This window comes from Salmo salar, chromosome ssa13 (genome assembly GCF_905237065.1).
Source record: "Salmo salar chromosome ssa13, Ssal_v3.1, whole genome shotgun sequence".
Taxonomy (NCBI): Eukaryota; Metazoa; Chordata; class Actinopteri; order Salmoniformes; family Salmonidae; genus Salmo; species Salmo salar.
Window position 1 is genome coordinate 72,315,526 of NC_059454.1, and position 19,109 is coordinate 72,334,634.

General features: G+C 45.1%; 1 protein-coding gene across 2 annotated transcripts in view; it reads left to right on the forward strand.

Annotated features, from left to right (window-relative positions):
* The window catches only part of LOC106567727 (zinc finger and BTB domain-containing protein 16-A), a 127,369-nt gene extending 111,034 nt beyond the window's left edge, over window positions 1-16,335 (forward strand). The window contains exons 5-7 of one of the 2 annotated variants that reach the window (XM_014137360.2): window positions 3,040-3,210; window positions 8,450-8,620; window positions 11,105-16,335. In XM_014137360.2, the coding sequence (XP_013992835.1) occupies window positions 3,040-3,210; window positions 8,450-8,620; window positions 11,105-11,334 (572 nt within the window). In that variant the 3' untranslated portion in view covers window positions 11,335-16,335. The remainder of the gene's footprint in view (window positions 1-3,039; window positions 3,211-8,449; window positions 8,621-11,104) is intronic. The other variant, XM_014137361.2, reaches the window with a different exon arrangement.
* Window positions 16,336-19,109: the final 2,774 nt, after the last annotated feature.

Sequence of the window (19,109 nt, forward strand, 5' to 3'; positions counted from 1 at the left end):
CATTAAACAGGTGTGTGTTTTACGGCCATAGTAGTGTTATTATTGTGTGGGGGGAATCAGGTTACCTCCTGTGTGGGAATGGGAATCCTAGTAGTAGTTAGGAATGAGAGTAGTTGGTTCAGACCTGGGTTCAAGTACTATTTAAAAATGCGAAATACTTTGAGCGTTTGATTAAATGCTCAAAGTATTTTGGGGGTTGTGCTTTTGGGGCTTTTTAATTTGTTTCATTGCAACAGGCAAGCTCAATCGAGCACAGCTCAAGTATCTGAAATGATTTCGAATAGTAGTTCAACCCAGATCTGGTGGGGTTAAATGGGAGCTCCAGTCAGTGTGGAGGTTTTAGGTTTTCCTTCCACCATGTCCAGACCTCATCCCAGACCCAGGTCAGAGGCCTGCTAACCTCTTACATTCCTGCAGCTTTCCTTCACCACCCCACCCTTCCTCCCCCATCCCGTCACTCTCTCTCGCGCTCTGTCCCTTCCCCCTACCTTCCCGTCACTCTCTCTCGCTCTCCCGTCCCTCTACTTCCCTCCCTCTCTCTCTCCCTTCCCCCTTCCACCTCTCTCATTCTCTCAATCGCCCTGTTTCTGTTTGCCCCCAAAACTACTCAAACCATTTTCATACTTCAACTCTTAGTTTTGGACATTAATTGTTTATGTGCGGTGGCCCTGAGGTAGCGGTCATGCTCCGTCCGCTGTGTTGTCTGCAGAGCACCCGGAGTTGTTAAATTACAGAGAGGGGGATAGGGATATAGGGAGGAGGAGAGAGGCAGCCCTGTCAATCAAGCCACCTTAAGTGCCTCAAGTCCTGGAGGGATTCCAGTGACAATCGGCCCCAATCAATGGCCCCTCTTTCATTGATAAAAGAAGAAGAGGAAGAAGGAGAAGAAGAAGTTGGGGGGGAAGAAGGGAGGCTTGTCAGTGTTTATTAGCACAGAAGTGCCTTTATGGCCTCACTATCAGAAGATTTAAAGACGGGCCCTGTTTTATTTTTCTCTTGTTGTTTTTCTCCCTCTCTCTCCCTCTGTTCTCTCTCTCCCTCTGTTCTCTCCCTCTGTTCTCTCTCTCCCTCTGTTCTCTCTCTCCCTCTGTTCTCTCTCTCCCTCTGTTCTCTCTCTCCCTCTGTTCTCTCTCTCCCTCTGTTCTCTCCCTCTGTTCTCTCTCTCCCTCTGTTCTCTCTCTCCCTCTGTTCTCTCTCTCCCTCTGTTCTCTCTCTCCCTCTGTTCTCTCTCTCCCTCTGTTCTCTCTCTCCCTCTGTTCTCTCCCTCTGTTCTCTCTCTCCCTCTGTTCTCTCTCTCCCTCTGTTCTCTCCCTCTGTTCTCTCTCTCCCTCTGTTCTCTCTCTCCCTCTGTTCTCTCCCTCTGTTCTCTCCCTCTGTTCTCTCTCTCCCTCTGTTCTCTCTCTCCCTCTGTTCTCTCTCTCCCTCTGTTCTCTCTCTCCCTCTGTTCTCTCTCTCCCTCTGTTCTCTCCCTCTGTTCTCTCCCTCTGTTCTCTCTCTCCCTCTGTTCTCTCTCTCCCTCTGTTCTCTCTCTCCCTCTGTTCTCTCTCTCCCTCTGTTCTCTCTCTCCCTCTGTTCTCTCTCTCCCTCTGTTCTCTCTCTCCCTCTGTTCTCTCCCTCCCTCTGTTCTCTCCCTCCCTCTGTTCTCTCCCTCCCTCTGTTCTCTCCCTCCCTCTGTTCTCTCCCTCTGTTCTCTCCCTCTGTTCTCTCCCTCTGTTCTCTCCCTCCCTCTGTTCTCTCCCTCCCTCTGTCCTCTCTCTCCCTCTGTCCTCTCTCTCCCTCTGTTCTCTCCCTCTGTTCTCTCCCTCTGTTCTCTCTCTCCCTCTGTTCTCTCCCTCCCTCTGTTCTCTCCCTCTGTTCTCTCTCTCCCTCTGTTCTCTCCCTCTGTTCTCTCCCTCCCTCTGTTCTCTCCCTCTGTTCTCTCCCTCTGTTCTCTCCCTCTGTTCTCTCCCTCTGTTCTCTCCCTCTGTTCTCTCTCTCCCTCTGTTCTCTCCCTCTACCCCATTGCTCTCTTCACCGTGCACATGGCTGCTTGATTTTTCCTCTCACTACCTTTTCCTCATCTTTCCTTTCCTACCTCTCTCCCCCACTCCTTGTCCCCTCCCTCTTGTCCCCCCCTCCCTCTTGTTCTCCCCCCTCCTTGTTCTCTCCCGAGTGTGGAGGCAAGACAGTGATTGATCCAGGGGGAGGGCTGTCTCTGGTGCGTTTATGAACATGAGGCTGCCGCTCCTCATAGATTTTTAAATTAGTGGCAGCTTTGCCCCAAAGATGCGTTATTGACTGATGAAATAGAAGCTGAGCTCTAAACACTCACTCTTTCCCCAGAGTTTTCCCCAGTCTGGTAATTGAAAAAGTGTGAAGAGAGTGTGTGCGTGCGTGTTTGTGCTTGCTGTATTCCTGTTTGCCTGTGCTGGAGTAAAATGAACGCAACTTGTTGGACTCGAGACTCAATTGAAGTCTTAAGCACATCTTCATACCTTCTTATGTGATTAGAAATGGTTTGCTTAAAAAGATTGTGAAAGCATATCCTCACAGTGTGTTCTATGAGGGCCATATTAAAGTGCACCAAGCATGAGAGACATGGCCATTGCACATCCCATTGTGTTGACGGCGCCCAGTCTAACACAGTTCTTAGCCTGTTGTCACACTGCTCACCTTGGTTGTCATTGCTCTCATCTTGGTGCTGACCTCTTGTGGTAAGGGATCACAATTGCAATGTTCAAGCCTGCTGTGCTTTTCCCAGTGGTGTTTTACAATGACAGACACCTTTGGTTTAGGATACGTCTTTCCTTAAAAAGACTGGACAGATCTCAAGAAATGTACAACATTGTACAATGAACAATCATGTTGAAAATCCATAGAACAAAGAGATGCCTTTTATTACTTTTTGACTAGTTCTAGAAATGATGTATAACTTGGCTACGTGACTGTCAACATGTGATATTCTGTCAGATTGTTCTCGAAAGTATCTCCTGCTCAAATAAATCTACAAACCAGACTAAATGACTAAAGGAAACTCACCCTCTCCTCCCTCTCCCTCAGGCTTGGACATGGCCATCTTCTGTCTGCTGTGCGGGAAGCGTTTCCAGACGCAGCCGGCGCTGCAGCAGCACATGGAGGTCCACGCCGGCGTGCGCAGCTACATCTGCAGCGAGTGCAATCGCACCTTCCCCAGCCACACCGCACTCAAACGCCACCTGCGCTCGCACACAGGTTAGTGGCAGTGGTGACGAATACCGTTTAGGAGCAGCCATGTCAAGTCCCCATCTATCCTAGAGCACTAAGACGCACACCTATAGGCCACTCATGTTCCCCTGCAATAAACAGTCAACTCCTTCTCTGACTACCCTACTAACACATGACGCCGTCACAACATTGCAGATCGATCGTGAGAAGGTTGGTGAAGACATTACCTTGTGCAATAATCACGTTTCCATCCAACCTTGTTATGCGAGTAAAGTCATGTCGTGAGTAAAGTCATGTCGTGAGTAAAGTCATGTCGTGAGTAAAGTCATGTCGTGAGTAAAGTCATGTCGTGTGAAAAGGAAAAATCACGACAGCTGTTATGGAAACAGGAAGTGTCGATACAATTTCACAAATGTCAACAGACAATTTGTTTCGTTCGACATGGTGGGGAGCTTTTTGTGTCGAATTAATTCTGCAGCAATTGTGGCGGAAACGCTTTTATGCGAAAATATTGATTGAATAACCATGTTTAATTTTCAGTCACACGATGCTATGTTGTGTGGTCCTCCCACTGCGACTTGGAAAAGCATGCACACATTATTAGGCTACAGATGAAATAAGTTATGAACTTCACAGGGTTGTGAAAGTGCACGGTGACGAGCTTAAAGCACCTTTCCAATAAATATCGTATGCTGGTGACATTATCAATGGTGCTTGGCTGCCAATTAACAAATAAAAATGCACTTATCCATAATCTCATCATGTACCCTTCTGCACTGTATCTACCAGCTGTTTGCTAGAGTGCATGTGCCAAGACCAGAGTGGGCACGTTTGCAGTTTTCCGATACTTTTTTTTTGTGCCAAAACCGTTGATGGAGATAAAAATGCGATAGAACCATATTACTTTAGGTTTTTCTATTTGGACAATTAAAAGTTATACGGCAAAGTGCTTTTGATGTGCATTACGTCATCATGCACTGCTTTTTGTCCGCAACAAGTCAGTTTGATGGAAATTGCATTTTTTTAAAAACAGATATTTTAATATTTGCATGAAAATCTGTCAAATTGGATGGAAACCTAGCTATTGTTGGGAAAGGTAATAATTAGACTTTAACGATGTGACAAGATAATTTGGCTATGTTGTTGCAACAAATTATGTCTAGTAGGACACCATATATCCCAAACCAGGTGAGGTACAGGGAAAAGGTTGTCAATACAATCCCCTCAGGTCAACAGCTGTAAAGGGATCCATATTTGTTATGAAGGTGTGCTGAGCTGTCCCGTTAACAGACATGGGTGACAGTATATTTGACAAGTGGCGATGGCTCAGTAGCCCAACAGAAAGAAGAACACAATACAGTAGTATCAGTCTAGAGATGCAGACCGGCATTTATTGGGATGACTCATGTACTGGAGGCAGCTCTGTAGGGTAGTCACTAGCTGGCACTGCCACAGTCATAAAATATGATTTTAAACCTAACCCTTACCTTAAACCTAACTTTAACCACACTGCTAACTTTATGCCTAACCTTACATTAAGAAAAAAAATCGAAATTTGGTTTCATGAATCTTTACGATATAGGCCATTTTGAGTTTGCTGTGGCCGATCTAGTGGAAATCGCTCAGGCCTGCCGCCAGGACAGGATTCATCCCAATAAACGTCAACCTTGGTTTAAACTGTGTAGAGCCTGCAGGGCAACAGCACGTGTCGCATGGCATCATGTTCATGGCTCTGGCTGCGGAACATTGTTTCCTATTAGGCCTATCTATCCCACGTCACGTTTTCTTCCTAGAAGGAATCATCAAAAAGACAGTGTTTCTGCTTCCTAGTAGGCTAGTATACTATTGGCATGGCTGGCTGAACAACCAGGGTGATCTGGTCATTTGCTGAATGAATATATGCCATGATCAAACAGAGCTGCTATTTACCTCAAGGCTGGTTTGTTGGTGAGGAAAGGCCATGTTAATACTATATGTTGTGATAGGACAAGGCTGGAGAGCGAAATAGCCTGATGGATGAGGTGATTCAGGGAGAAGCCTCTGTTACCCTGACAGAATATGAGAACATGGAAATGAATCCCATTTCGCTTGCAAAGGATGGACGCTCTCTCTCTCGCATCCCTTTTTTCCCCCCTCTCCCTTTCCTCTACGGTCTCTGCGACCTTAAATAACAGTCTCACTGTCAGAGCTGATCTAGCTCACAGTCTCACGGATAAATAATTGAAATGAATGCGGCGAGATGAGCGCAGCCGGCCTATTTACAAGCCGAGGCGCAGCATTTTAGCGCGAGTGACAAGACGGGGCGGTCCTGTATACTGTACCCGTGCGTCTGCTACTCTGCTTTCACTGCAAACATCGAGAGAGGACACGCGGATGGTCCCCACGCACGACTTGCTGAAATGTCATCCCAATCCCCATCTCGGTAGCAGCAGCCAGACACGGGCAGTGAGGCAGCAGTGTCTCGCTGCTTTGAACCTGATCCTCCGTAGGCGTGTATTAAATGACAATGAGCCAGTCGCAAGCATCCGTTTAATATTATGTGGGGGCCTTTGTCAAGGGATTAAAAAGTCGGCAAGACGCGTAGTCATGGCGCCAAAAATAAATCCTAATTTCCAGAAAGTGGAAGTAACTGGCAATTCTTAAATATATTTGCCCTTTGATGATATAATAATCTCGTTCATGTTTCTGTGTGTACTACGCAGTAGTAGGTTACTTGTTGGAAAAGCGCAATAGTCGAGCAGTCCATCTGTTGGCTGCCCTTTTCCAACAAGACCATCGTCCTCTCCCTCATGTCTTCTGCCTTCTACCTCACAGCTGCAAACACAATAGCTAGAGCGAGTACAATATACACAGTATTAGCATGCTTGATACAGAGGTTGTTTCGGGAAAACTGATTGCTTTAGAAAGCAGCTTCGCTGATGTCACCTACTGTTTTGACATTGATTCAGTATTGAGGACAGAGAGAGGCAACCGATTTAATGATGCTTATTACAGTGAGTGTATCAATCTCCCAATGATTTATTCCCTGGAGAAGGGTAGGCTAACCCCACATACAGTCTTTCTCTCTCCCTCCCTATTTCCCTCTCACGTCTTCCTCTTTGTCTGTCTTCATCTGTCCCTCCCCATTTTCATTCTCTTTGATATGCAGTCTATCCCTCTCCCTCTTACTTCACCTCTCTCCCTCCATCTCACTGTCCCTCAAACGAGATGCTGCACACACACACACACAGACACACTGTTGTACAATGGGGGCTCATAGTGATGGCAGTCATGGCAGCCTCCTCTGTCCTTCCTCACTCCCGCCATCCTCCCTCCCCTCCGTGCTTGCAGACGCGTGCTGCGGCCCAGGCCCTCGTTAATATTCCGTTGTTGTGCAGCGGCCGCTTGTTTTTTAACTAGGGGCCCATTTGCAGCAGGGTGTTTTGTGTTTGCAGCTGTTTGATAGCGCCAGGCTAGAGAGGGAGAAGGAGAAAGAGAGATGGCCCTGGCAGTGACAGAGCCCCCTGATTTACAGCCGCTTATCGCATAATGAACCTGCCCTCGCCAGGGCCTGGGGAGAGGGGGGCTAGGCAGCAGGTGTCGAGGCAGCAGGTACACTGTCCGCGCCAGCACCCCCAGGGGGCATGGAAACGCAGGTGGCAGTGCCCGGGGTACCCAAGGGTCCACTCCCATACCACGGTTCTGCCTCGGTGTGCTGGGTCCTCATCTGTGCCCCTCGCTGTCATTAGACCCCAGGCATTGTGTCTTAGATCCCAACAGGCATTGAAAGAGAGAGAGAGAGAGAGAGAGAGACTTCTGATTTACGATGCTGCATCTCCAGTGCCTGGGAGCTAATGGATTCCTGACAAAATTAAGTCCTGCCTGGCATTTGGATTGCACAACACAATGTGATTATGGCTTTTTTTTTTCATGTCAAACATTGACTTTTTCGTAGAGAAGCAATGAAGTCCGCTCCCCTGCTAATAAGAATGACATTTTGAAGTGTTAGTTATATGTGTAGTGTATGACTTATAGCACGTTGCCTATGTGCATCTGAAGGTAAATAATCTTCCGTAGTCTGTGCACTGAGCATTAGCATGCTGTCCTCCGGATTGGTCTGGTTGGGGCTCAGCCTGCTTCTAATTAAAGGCAGGTGAATCTCAGCTCCATTATTATTCCTGTAGCGTCGCACGGGCCCCGCCGCGCTCTGTGATGGATTGTGATCTCTGCAGCTACTGAAACGCTAGAAAGAGCACAATGTCTTACAGCGGGAGCCACTGATAACTTCATGCAGACAAATAAAGACTGTCACTTTTATTGATTTTTACCCTCCCCCTTCTCTCTTCATCCCTCCACTCTTGATTCTCCCTCTTTCTCTCTATATCTTTCTCCCTCTTTCTCTCTATATATTTCACTTTTTCGCTGTCTTTTTTTGTCCCTGCCCTCCCTTTCAAAATTATCCCCTCAACCCGAAAGCGTCAAACTCGCCGGGCGTCACACCCCCCCCCCAAACAGCCGCCGCGCCCAAACGTGAATAGCATTTAAGGGTGCGTCTCCAATGAAAATACGTGCTGGAGGAAATTGACATTGTCTCTTAACGGGGGTGATGGGTGCCAGAGCATGACAGTACATAACGAGAAATGCAATTTATTCCTAGGCACGGTGCCGCTCGGACAGCCAGATAATGAAACGCGTAGGTCATTGGCGATGACTTAAACCTTCAGTGGCTGAGTGAAATGCATTAAATATCAAGAACATTACACGCCTGGCAGCGTGGCGCATCTGTAGTGGGGAGCGAATGATGTATGGGAGGCTGCTAGTCAGACACAGGAAAGCAATTAGTAGCCGAGCGCTGGAGAGAGCCCCCGCATATCATAATATCCCTGATTATTGACATCTGAATACCAATTACACGAGTGGCACCAGGGCGGCAAGGGTACAGTATTCTAATTTGACCTACAAAAAGAGAGAACTTGAGAGTGGACTGGAAAATAGAGGGGCGCTATCTCGTTAGTGTTTATAAGAATGTTTGAGTTCTGCCGCTGATAGCTCAGTGTGATTGTGAAGCAATGCTAGCCTTTGTCACGTGATTCATCTTGGCATTGAATAGAAAACCACTTGTACTTCTTTTATTTGTGTATGGCCATTGACATATTTATTTATATCTATATCTATCTGTCTATTTATTATTTTTGCATTTACGTTTTTTGTCTATTTGCAGCCATAACACAAAGATATGAGTGGACTCCAATTAGTTTTTTCCCCTTCCCTTGTCCCCCGTGTTCAGCAGGTGACCATCCATATGAGTGCGAGTTCTGCGGGAGCTGCTTCCGTGACGAGAGCACTCTGAAGGGCCACAAGCGCATCCACACCGGGGAAAAGCCCTACGAATGTAACGGCTGTGGGAAGAAGTTCAGCCTCAAGCACCAGCTGGAGACCCACTACCGTGTGCACACAGGTACCGTATGCATTGTTAGGTTCACAACGGACAGGAAAATCCACTCCATTACACTGGAAATATGCCAATAGAATGTCAGCTTCGTAACAAGGATAAAAATGTCAGCTCTGTTACAGTGGGAAAATGTCAGCTATGATACACAGGAGAGCTTTCAAGGAATAGAGTTAGTGTACTATACTAATAGTTTCTACCAGGAGTTCCCACTGGACACTAAGCCAAGACACTAGAGATCCACCTCGGCTCCATAATGGATTGAGTTCAGTGCTATAACACAGAAGGAGGGGAAGTGTATGTAAAACTGGCACTCTAATGTATGTGTTCAATGGTGTTATACTGGGCATTACGAAGGGCTGGGGTCAGTGTGTGTAGTAGAATGCATACACTAGATTGCTGCTTTTACAAGGCATACTATAAGCAGACTGTTTTTCTGAATGATTCCAAGGGCCAGTAAACAGAACGTTGGTGAGGAGCCTCCAAATTGACACCGGGCCTTTACAGCTCTATAAAGGTGTCAACCAGGTGTCAGTCAGTCTCAGGGACTTGTCACTCTTGTGTTGGCTGAATTTACATCCCCAAACATTAGGATTAGGGACATGTGCTGTTACTCTGGATTACTCTGGTTGCCACGATGGGGGCGTGCGCACACACACACATACACACACACACACACACAGACACCACCTAGCCTCCGAGGACTGCTGTTGAGCCAAGGCTTTACCGGCTCCAACCCCCAACCAAAACACACCCCCCGTCTTCCATTCAATAAGCCAGCTGTTAAGCCGCACTATCAAGGCAGCCTGTCAAATAATTGGCTTTTTCTCTCCCACCCCCCTTTCCCCTTTTGTGGGGGCCAGGGGCCTTCGTTTGCGGTGAGCCGGAGCGCACTGGAGATAACAAGAGCTAGTGACAAGCTCACAGTCAAAGGCCACCGCGCACAAAAGGGAGCCGCTTGATGAATCATCGACATTGGCAACCTCCCACCCTCCTTCCCCCTTCCCGAGTCCCACCTGTCAATTGCAAATCAATACCAAGCCTCATTTGCAATTCATTATTGCCCGGTTATCTGAGGCGACCCTGTTTACAGTGTGGTTATTGTCGACACTGCTGACGTGTGAGGCCTCTGCAGGCAGCACGCCCCGTAATGACAGTCTTCTTGGCGTGGCTATTTGCATAGGCGGGTAAACACAACCTTGACCCCCTTCCCACAGGGGTCAGGTCCAATGCGTCGAAAAAAGAAAACTAAGAGTAGATGCAGCGACACACATCAGAGAGATATCCATCGGCAGCCAGCGACAAGAAGCCTCTCTCTCTGTAACGTGGCACGTGCGTTGGCGTCGTTCACGGCCCCGATCACATGCGACACCTCATTTCAAATGCCATTGGTAAAGGTCGGCATTTACATGTCTAATTTGCGCCTGTCGGATTGAGCGCTGGGGATTATTCCTCGCCATCACTCTAGTCATTTGCACGTTTAGGAGTTCTGGTCCTGAATATCACATGCACAGGAATGTAGCGGCTTTGGAACCGCCGAGAATCAAATGTGATCAAATTGAAGTTGTGATTTGGTGTTTCAAAATGGCATAGGTCCTTTTGTAATTGAAGTGTTAGCCATTTAGATGTGACAAAATGTACATCCGTATAATTGAATGCAGGGGTTTGGTTTGTAAAGCACATTATAGGGGCAGTTGAGAGATTGATTCTAAAGCCTTTTCTGCACAGCAGCACTATATGAAATACCATTATCCACGATGACGTACACCTTTCAATTTGGTCGTGGGGATTTTATAGACATGATAGTCATTGCTAATTGAGACCACTAGATATTTTTATCTTCCTGCTAGAAAAAGTGTAGGAAGCTCTAAAAGAAAGTTGATCCTTCAAGTCTGCGTTGTAAATGTATACTAAACAGTATACCCCCCCCCCTTTGCCCTCAGAACAGCCTCAATTCGTCGGCGCATGGTCTCGACAAGGTGTTGAAAGCATTCCACAGGGATGCTGGCCCATGTTGACTCCAATGCTTCCCACAGTTGTGTCAAGTTGGCTGGATGTCCTTTGGGTGGTAGACCATTCTTAATACCCACCGGATACCCACCGGAAACTGTTGTGCGTGAAAAACCCAGCAGAAAAACCCAGCAGCGTTGCAGTTCTTGGCACACTCAAACCGGTGCGCCTGGCACCTACAGTACTACCATTAAAAGGGCATACATTTTTTTGTCTTGCCCATTCACCCTCTGAATTGCACACATACACAATCCATGTCTTAAAAATCCTATTTTAATCTGTCCTCCCCTTCATCTACACTGATTTAACAAGTGACATCAATAAGGGATCATAGCTTTCACCTGGATTCACCTGGTCAGTCTGTCATGGAAAAAGCAGGTGTTCTTAATGTTTTGTACACTCAGTGTACAACGTCATATAGAGTTCCCTTCCTCAGCCTGACGTTGTTCTTGTTGACGTTGTTGTTGTCGTTACCCTCCCCAGGTGAGAAGCCGTTTGAGTGCAAGCTGTGCCACCAGCGATCCAGGGACTACTCGGCCATGATCAAACACCTGCGCACCCACAACGGCGCGTCGCCCTACCAATGCACCATCTGCCTTGAGTACTGCCCCAGCCTCTCGGCCATGCAGAAGCACATGAAGGGCCACAAGCCCGAAGACGTCCCCCCAGACTGGAGAATAGAGAAGACCTACCTGTACCTCTGCTACGTCTGAGGCCTCCAGACGACAGCCCGGGGGAAGGAAGACGGGCAGAGGAGGAGGATGGGGCTGAGGAAGGAAGTGGAGGATGAGGAGAAGTAGGAGGAGGAGGAGGACGAGACCTGTGGCGAAGAAGTCAAGCGAGAAGATCCATGAGATGGAAGCACAGGCGGTTTTTGAATGCGAAGAGAGTGAATGAGCAGAGGGCAAAGGTGGACACAGTGAGGAAAAGGGCTGGGCTAGGCGGAGGAAAACTGAGGTTCTGACCGAGAGGACATTTCCCCTTAAAATTCATATGTCGTTCAGTACATCTATGTATGTTTTGTTTCGAGTTGTCAAATTGCCTAACACAGAACCCGTCGGTGCGTCGATGGAGTTGTCCTTAAGTCTACCCACAGACTTAAGAGATGTCACCCAAGCCACACCTGGAACTGAACTGATTCTCAAAGGCTATCTGAACCCACACCTCCCCATCATTTTAACCACTGGCTATCCCTAAATGTAGTTTTGACACCCTCACCTTTTCTGGAATGGAATTGTATCCTACTGTAACTTGGGTGGGTCAATGCTCTCATTCCATGACACAGTACTACAGATCCCCTCCTGATTTGATTGGATTAGATTGGATACCAAGTCATGTTCTGCTTGAGGAACATGTCGCAGTTGGCCCCTACCCATCCCATTGTTTACCAGAGTGCTAGAAAATGGAGTCATCAGACCTGGTGGCACAGAGCACTTAGACCCCTATAGTGGCGTAATGCCATTCAGATAGCCCCCGAGAATCAGAGCCTAAGGGCCAGACCATGTGGCACATTTCAGCCAGCCCTATGGAAAAATAGCACCATTTATTGTACTGCATCAGCAGAAGCGAAGTTGAATTTGATTGGGGCACAACACCTTCGTACCCACGCAGAGGGTTGTCTTTTGTACAGCAAGGGAGATGAGCAGAGGATGATATTCCCATATCGGTTTCACCGGAGCCTCTCGAGAGTCGAACCATGACTGTCACTTTTTTTCATCTCGGTATCTTTGGCTCCGCATCATAGTTTATCATAGCTTCATTGCACAGGTAAAGACACATTACGACGACAGTCTCTGTTTGATGTTTATATCAGATATATTTTTGAGGGGTTTGCTCGCTGCGAAGCCGCCGCTCTTTTATCTCTTGAACCATAAATCTCTATACAGCATTAACTGGAGATGTTACATTTCCCCCGCTATAGATACTGGACTGATATTAATATACGTTTAACCAGATTATCATCAATTACACTAAGATTTAGTACATGGACTGACTCATAACATTTAACTATTTTCTCACATTAATAATCTCATAATCTCTATATGCCGTTGTGATGGAGACCAAAATGACAAAGGCTGCTGTGGATTGCGCCAAGGGGTGGTCGTAATGCCTTCATAATGCAATTATAAGGAGATATGGCACCTGTTATTACAGGACATATATACTGTTATGTCGCGTGAAACCATACATGTGATGCCAGGTGGAAAATTGTGTTTCATGCGTAATTGTAACAGTGCTATATCAGTTGTCATAAGTGTAAAATATGTTGTCATAAGTTGTCGTAACCTGTTACGACAAGCATTATATCTGTTCATATGGCAGCATAATGAAGACATTATGAGCACCACTGTCAGTTAGTTCAGTGTTACCATGGTAATCACATATCTGAATGATTAGCGGGAGAGGGGGGTGGGGGGGCTTCACTGATTGGACGAGACATGGCCTGCCCAGCCCAGGGGGCGACCAGTAAGAAGACAGAATAAATCAACTCTTTATATATGGTTTTGTTCCTTCGCTTTGTCTCTGTTTCCTATTATGTCTTGATTTAGCTCAGCACATTGTACTTGAATTACCTCGTTTTTTTGTGACCTCATGTGCTTGTGTTTTTATTTCTTGTATTGTTTTTTTGTTTTTTTGTGTGTGTGTGTGTGTGTCCGAAAGCTGCGTTGTTGCGCGAGGGAGATGTGACAAAGCAATGTGTACGCGAAAATTAAGTGCCACGGTGAAAAGAGATTTTTATTGTTGTGTATTTTTGTGCATTATTGTTACCAAACTTGGTATTTTTTTATGAACCTTGCTTGTTGAAAAGCTGGTGGGGTCGGTCATTGTTTAAAAGCTACCTCTAAGTTGTTTTGTTTTCATTTTTGCAAAAGCACATTTATTTTCTGTGTGTTTTGCATTATTGCATCATTGCAACTTCATCTCATGCTTTCAAGTGTTGATTTATTGTCCTTTCACATCTGTAAGTGACATTTATACAAAGGGTAAGAGATGGTAGATATTGTTAGAAAAAAATGAAAATTAAACAAGTGTTTATTCTTCTCTTACAGTCTGTGTCCGTCCGTCCCCCTTACAGTAACCTTAAGAGCAGAGAAGAGATTTTAAGGCCTTAAGTATGGGGTAAGAGGGATGAATGCAGTAGAAGAAGAAATAGTACTTATAAGAGAGTTTAAAAAAAGCATTAAACTTGAAAATATGTGAATAGAATTGTAGTTTTGTAATGTGAAAAAAAGAAGGTTCACCAATGCTGAACCGCCAAGAACAGGTCATGTACACAGCGATGTAGTGTGCCCTGGACAATTGGGACTGCAAGTGGTAATCAAAGAAGAAAGGAAGGCTAGAAAAAAAGAGATCCTCTTGGTCGACAATTTCTCTCAAAGGAGTGTATTCCTGAACAAGAGCCAACAGAGGCAGTTTGATATATAAAAATTGTGATATTTTTGTATTCGGTGTCAGTCCCTTTCCATTTGTCGAGAGTTTCAGCAGGGCAAATATTTGTATTTCGTTTTTTTAACTATTTTTTTTCCTCTGGTTTTGAATCTTTTGCCTTGCTCCTCTTTGGTAATGTTGGACGTGTGTGTCTGTGTGTGTGTGTGTGTGTGTGTGTATGTGTGAACATGTTGTAGTAAGTGTTGCTTTCTGGATGTCAATGCATTGTAGGTGAAGGACTAAATCTGCCAAAAAAAAATAAAAGAGATCATTCAAAATGGATGGCTGGGATGCTGCCGTCGATCAATTAGTACACGTCATTCACAATTTTATTGCCAACATTTAGTTTTTGTACTTGAAGTGACAAAAAAAGCATGACATGGTCATAGTGGCCCAAGGTTGTCTTGCCACTGATTCTCCAACACTGTGAGCTGAGGGGTTTCCCTCGTCCAATTTTCATCCACTATAATAATAACTTCAGTCACCAATTCAGAGTGGCAGGCCAGAGAGCCTGAAACGATCACATCACACTTCAATGACTAGAGGTATTCAATCACATGCTCTTATTGTTTGAATGTTTTATACTTGTTTTGTGTGTGTGTGTGTGTGTGTGCGCGCATTAAAGAAAGTGTGTATCCGTGTGCGTGTATTAATGAAAAATGCACTAATCAGATCAGATACAAAATAAAAACAATGCTCTATGCTACTTTTCTCTCGACATGTTGAAAGAAAATACATTGGCATTGATATAGTTCTTCCCTCAATGTTACTCTGATGTTTCTGTAATATCTTTGTGCCTAAAATGGAAATTGTTCAACAAAAATACCCATCTATATCTGCTTAGTTTCTGTACTTTCAGAAGATAATAAATGGTGTCTCCAGCACTCTAGGGATGTCATGACGATTTGAGATGACCTGATTTTCTGATTTAGAATCAAAAAGGAACTGTCATCTAGGACTGCTTTAGCCTAAAATTGGTAGTGGGCAAACCACCTTTTTGATGTTTTAGTTTTTTGTTCTTTGTCTGTAATTGACACCCAAAAGCAATGTTACTCGTTTACGCACAAAAAGCAAGGAAGAAAAATGTTCATAAAATACAGACAATGAAGCATATCAGTATAAGATTTAAAAAATGATAGAACAGTCCCGGGCCATGGAAATAGTATGCATTTTTTTCGTTTTCAATCTGTTCTGAAGGACATTTGCCTGTTCATTTTGGAAATCAAAGTCAAAGTATGTTTTTTTCATTGATAATATTTTGTTGTCAGCAACAGGTTTGCTGAGCAGTTAATGTCCTTCCAACCACTTTGGCAGCTTGTCAAAACCAGTGTTGCCCCAGCTTAACATTATGACTTTTCTGTTATTAAGTACTTGTGTTTCGAATTTGCATTTAAAAAATATATTTTTAAAGCTGTACGAAATCATGGCATCCCTGGAGTAGGCACTCTGTGTTTCAGTGTGGTGTTCTAGAACGAGTAGCCATTTTATGCAGTGTTGCCATGCATGTGCCATTTGAGGTCTAAACTAAACTGTTTGAGTAACAAAGCACCAAGACATTGTCTTTTTTATATTGGCACTGAGGACCAATTGCCCTGTCGGACCAAGCATTACAAAGCTTTTTATGTAACAAAGCTTTTCTCTCTTTCTCTGGCTTGTCTGTGATTTTTGTTTCTTTCTTCCTTGTTGTGACAGCACAAGTGCCAGTCGAGTTGCTCTGTATTAAGAAAATAGTGTTTTTATGATTTGAATTGTTATAGTTTTCGTCTACCTCAGCACCTAATCTTAGCCTAATCTTAGAAGGTGCCCAATTATTATTTTATTTTTCTCTTTTTTTGTTATTTGTATAAAAATGTTTTCATTTGCATTAGAGCTTTGCAAAGGTCCTTTGTCTTTTCCAGCGACGTGCTGTGTCTGTGATTCTGCTTCCCATGTGTGAGTTGTGCCACGGATCCCAGCATCTGTCTGTTGATTTAGAGTGGTTTTTCTTTCAGTTTAGGATCAGACACATCTCTTTGTAACATTTCAGTGTTCTCTGATGGAGTGTAAAAAAAATAAAAAAAAAATAAAAGAGATTAAATGCTGCAGGTTTTCTTCTCCATGTTGTCACTAAGTACATTTTGTGCCTTCGATAGTGAAAGATAATATTTTTTACATCCTACTAACAGTAGATTGTTTTGTAGTGAACATTTTTTGTATTTTTATTTATGAGTCTCATATGAAAAATAACAATGTTCAGTTGTATACCTTCAATCTGCAGTTAGAAAATAAATAAAAATTGGACTTGAGTTTGTCTGCCTGTTTTCTAATGTGGTGCTTCCCTTCTCTCTCTGGGTGACCCATTCCTGATATACTATGTGGACTCTTCAGGTGCCAACCATACTGTGTAGATGCTAAGAATAATTACAGGTTTACAGAATACACAGCATGTTGGAGAGCAATACTGCAGGTATGTTTTGTTATGCAGAACTGTGAGTGTGTCTGTCTGGCTGTCTACGTGTGTGTGTGTTGCTTTGGAGTGTACGTCATCACTTTCACTGTTTTCCATTCCAGAGAGTTCCAAGAGCGTCGGCCGCCGGGCTTTCAAAAGCATCTCTGTAAACAGGGGTAACAACCATGAAGTCTCTTGGAAGACTGATGCTGCGGCTGAAAAATGAAGATGCATAGACCTTCCCCAGTGAGATTCTGCCCAGCTTCACCTCTTCTCACATCTGAAGGCAGCAGCTTTTCTCATTCAACATTCTCTCCTCTTCTACCCATCCCACTTTTTTCTGCACACCCACAAAACAATATTGGTCTTGATCCTCACCCCTCTATCACCCCTCTGTCACCCCTTTTGTCAATTTCTTTAAGAGCACCAGAGGAACTGGAATTACGGTGATTTGAATAAGTCAGTTGGGGTACGGAGGTAGTACCATATTATACTGGTGATGGGGAAGACACATATTGTACTCACTGCCCAGGTCTTATATGCCTTTAGTCACTTAAGTCCCCTAATGCCAGAAAAGCCTTGCGAGGCAGAAGGTATTAAATCAAGTCCAATAAATTGAGTAATATGCCGCAGCTGACACTTCTTTGACTAGTGTCCCTATATTCCCTGTGGCTGCTTTGAAATGGCTCTCCACTACCGGAGCTCTGTTGGATATAGTGTGAGTGGGCTGTTAAGTGCAGCACTGACTAGATGATCCACTACAGGAGGCTGATGCGAAGCCATGTTACACTGCATCTGAAGAGGTCATTTGTGTTGGTCACAGCAGCATCCCCTGCTGTTGAGCTGTAGCGAAAAGCCTCTTGAGTAAGAACATGGCCAGTGTTGTGTCTGGAATACATCTACCAGTTAGCAGACAGTAGTGCCATGGGTGGATGTGTTCCGCATGTTGAATGACCAGATAGGTATTTTCTAACAGAGACAGTAGTCTGTTGAAATGGAACCGAACGTGTCGGTGCTTGACTCACCAACCATGTCTGTCCTATATTCCTCTCCCATTATGAGGTCATAAATGCTATCATTAGATATGCAGGGCGCAAGCCGTTATTGCTGCCGCCCTGATCGTTGCTAGAGGGGAAACGAGGCGAGACACAAATGGTTCTGCTTTTCTGTGCTTGTAGGAAGAGATACAAACATGGCATTAACCAAACTGAGCTGCCTCTTTCTGCTGGGCTTTAGTTGTCCTTATGACGCAGCTCACTTTCTATCCATCTTCCTCTCTCTCTCGAATATATAATATTCTTCTTTATGTATATGCCATTTATCGGACGGTTTTATCCAAAGCGACTAACAGGCATGCGCGTATACATTTTACGTATGGGTGGCCCCGGGAATCAAACCAACAATCCTGCCATTTTCAAGCACCATGCTTTACCAACTGAGCCATACAGGACCATCTCGCTCTATTTTCCTCTTTCTATCGTTCTTCCTTCCCCAACTGTCTCACTCTGTTTATTTGGAACCATGTTGCTTTGAAAGGTTTGGGTGGGCCAACTGGTCAGACAACATTACACCTCAGAGCAGCACCACAACAGACTGATGAGCAACTTGTCTAGACACTCCAAACACCACAGAACAGACTTAGACATCCTTATTTTCCAAACCACTACCATCACATTCACTTCAACATTATTATTTCAAAGTGCTGTGCTCATTAGACCAGTATTATAATATATAATATTACAGTATTATAGCAACCTGCATAATAGGGGTCACCATTGTTTCTCCTCCCAGAGATGTGAGTGCTTCTTTCAACTTCCTTATAGCTGACCTAACCAGGTTAATAAAGCCAGGAGAACTCGCCGTCTGTTTCGGCGCAAACAAGAGACCAGAGGTTCTCCTTCGACTCCCCATTATAGCTGGCAGCCCTCTCCCTTCCCAGCATGCTTCGAGGAATATGGGCAGCATATGCAGGCCCTGACCTTTCCCTTCAGAAGGATCAGCTAATGAGGTACCTCTCTTTTGCTATTCACTCCCTCCTTCAACGGCCTCTGCATATCAAACCCAATGTGGCGAGTTGGGCTATCTTTGTTGTTTTAAGAGTATTTGGCGATTCAGGGAAAGAAGGACAGAGTGGGAAACGATCAGCTGTTGCTGATTATGTTCTTCCATGAACAGGACACCATGAGTTTGGTTTGATCCCGGGTCACATGGGCCCAATCAACCAACATCCCCACTCTGCTCTGTATTAGAAACAGAGCAGAGTTGATTGGGCTGATTGGGCCCATGTGACCCCGGGAGGATGCGGGGCTTTGTGTGTGGGGGGGGGGCAGGGGTCCCATCTTTATGTGCTCTTTGACATAAATATGATCGAATGGATAGAGAAGGGTTCAGACAGTAGGTCTGTTGAATGGAGGGCGAACAGTCTTGTCCAAATCACTGGGATTGTTTTCTCAGCTAAGCCTGGCCTGTGGGCGTTAACCTCCCCCCTACCCCAGGCATTGATCCAGGCTCGGGGAGGAGAGAGCCAAACAATATGACCGCCGCTGTAAATTTACTGTAATACAGCAAGCGACCTGAGCTACATGGAACTGAACTGTTCTGTGTCGTTCATGTTGTTGCTGTTGTGGTAGA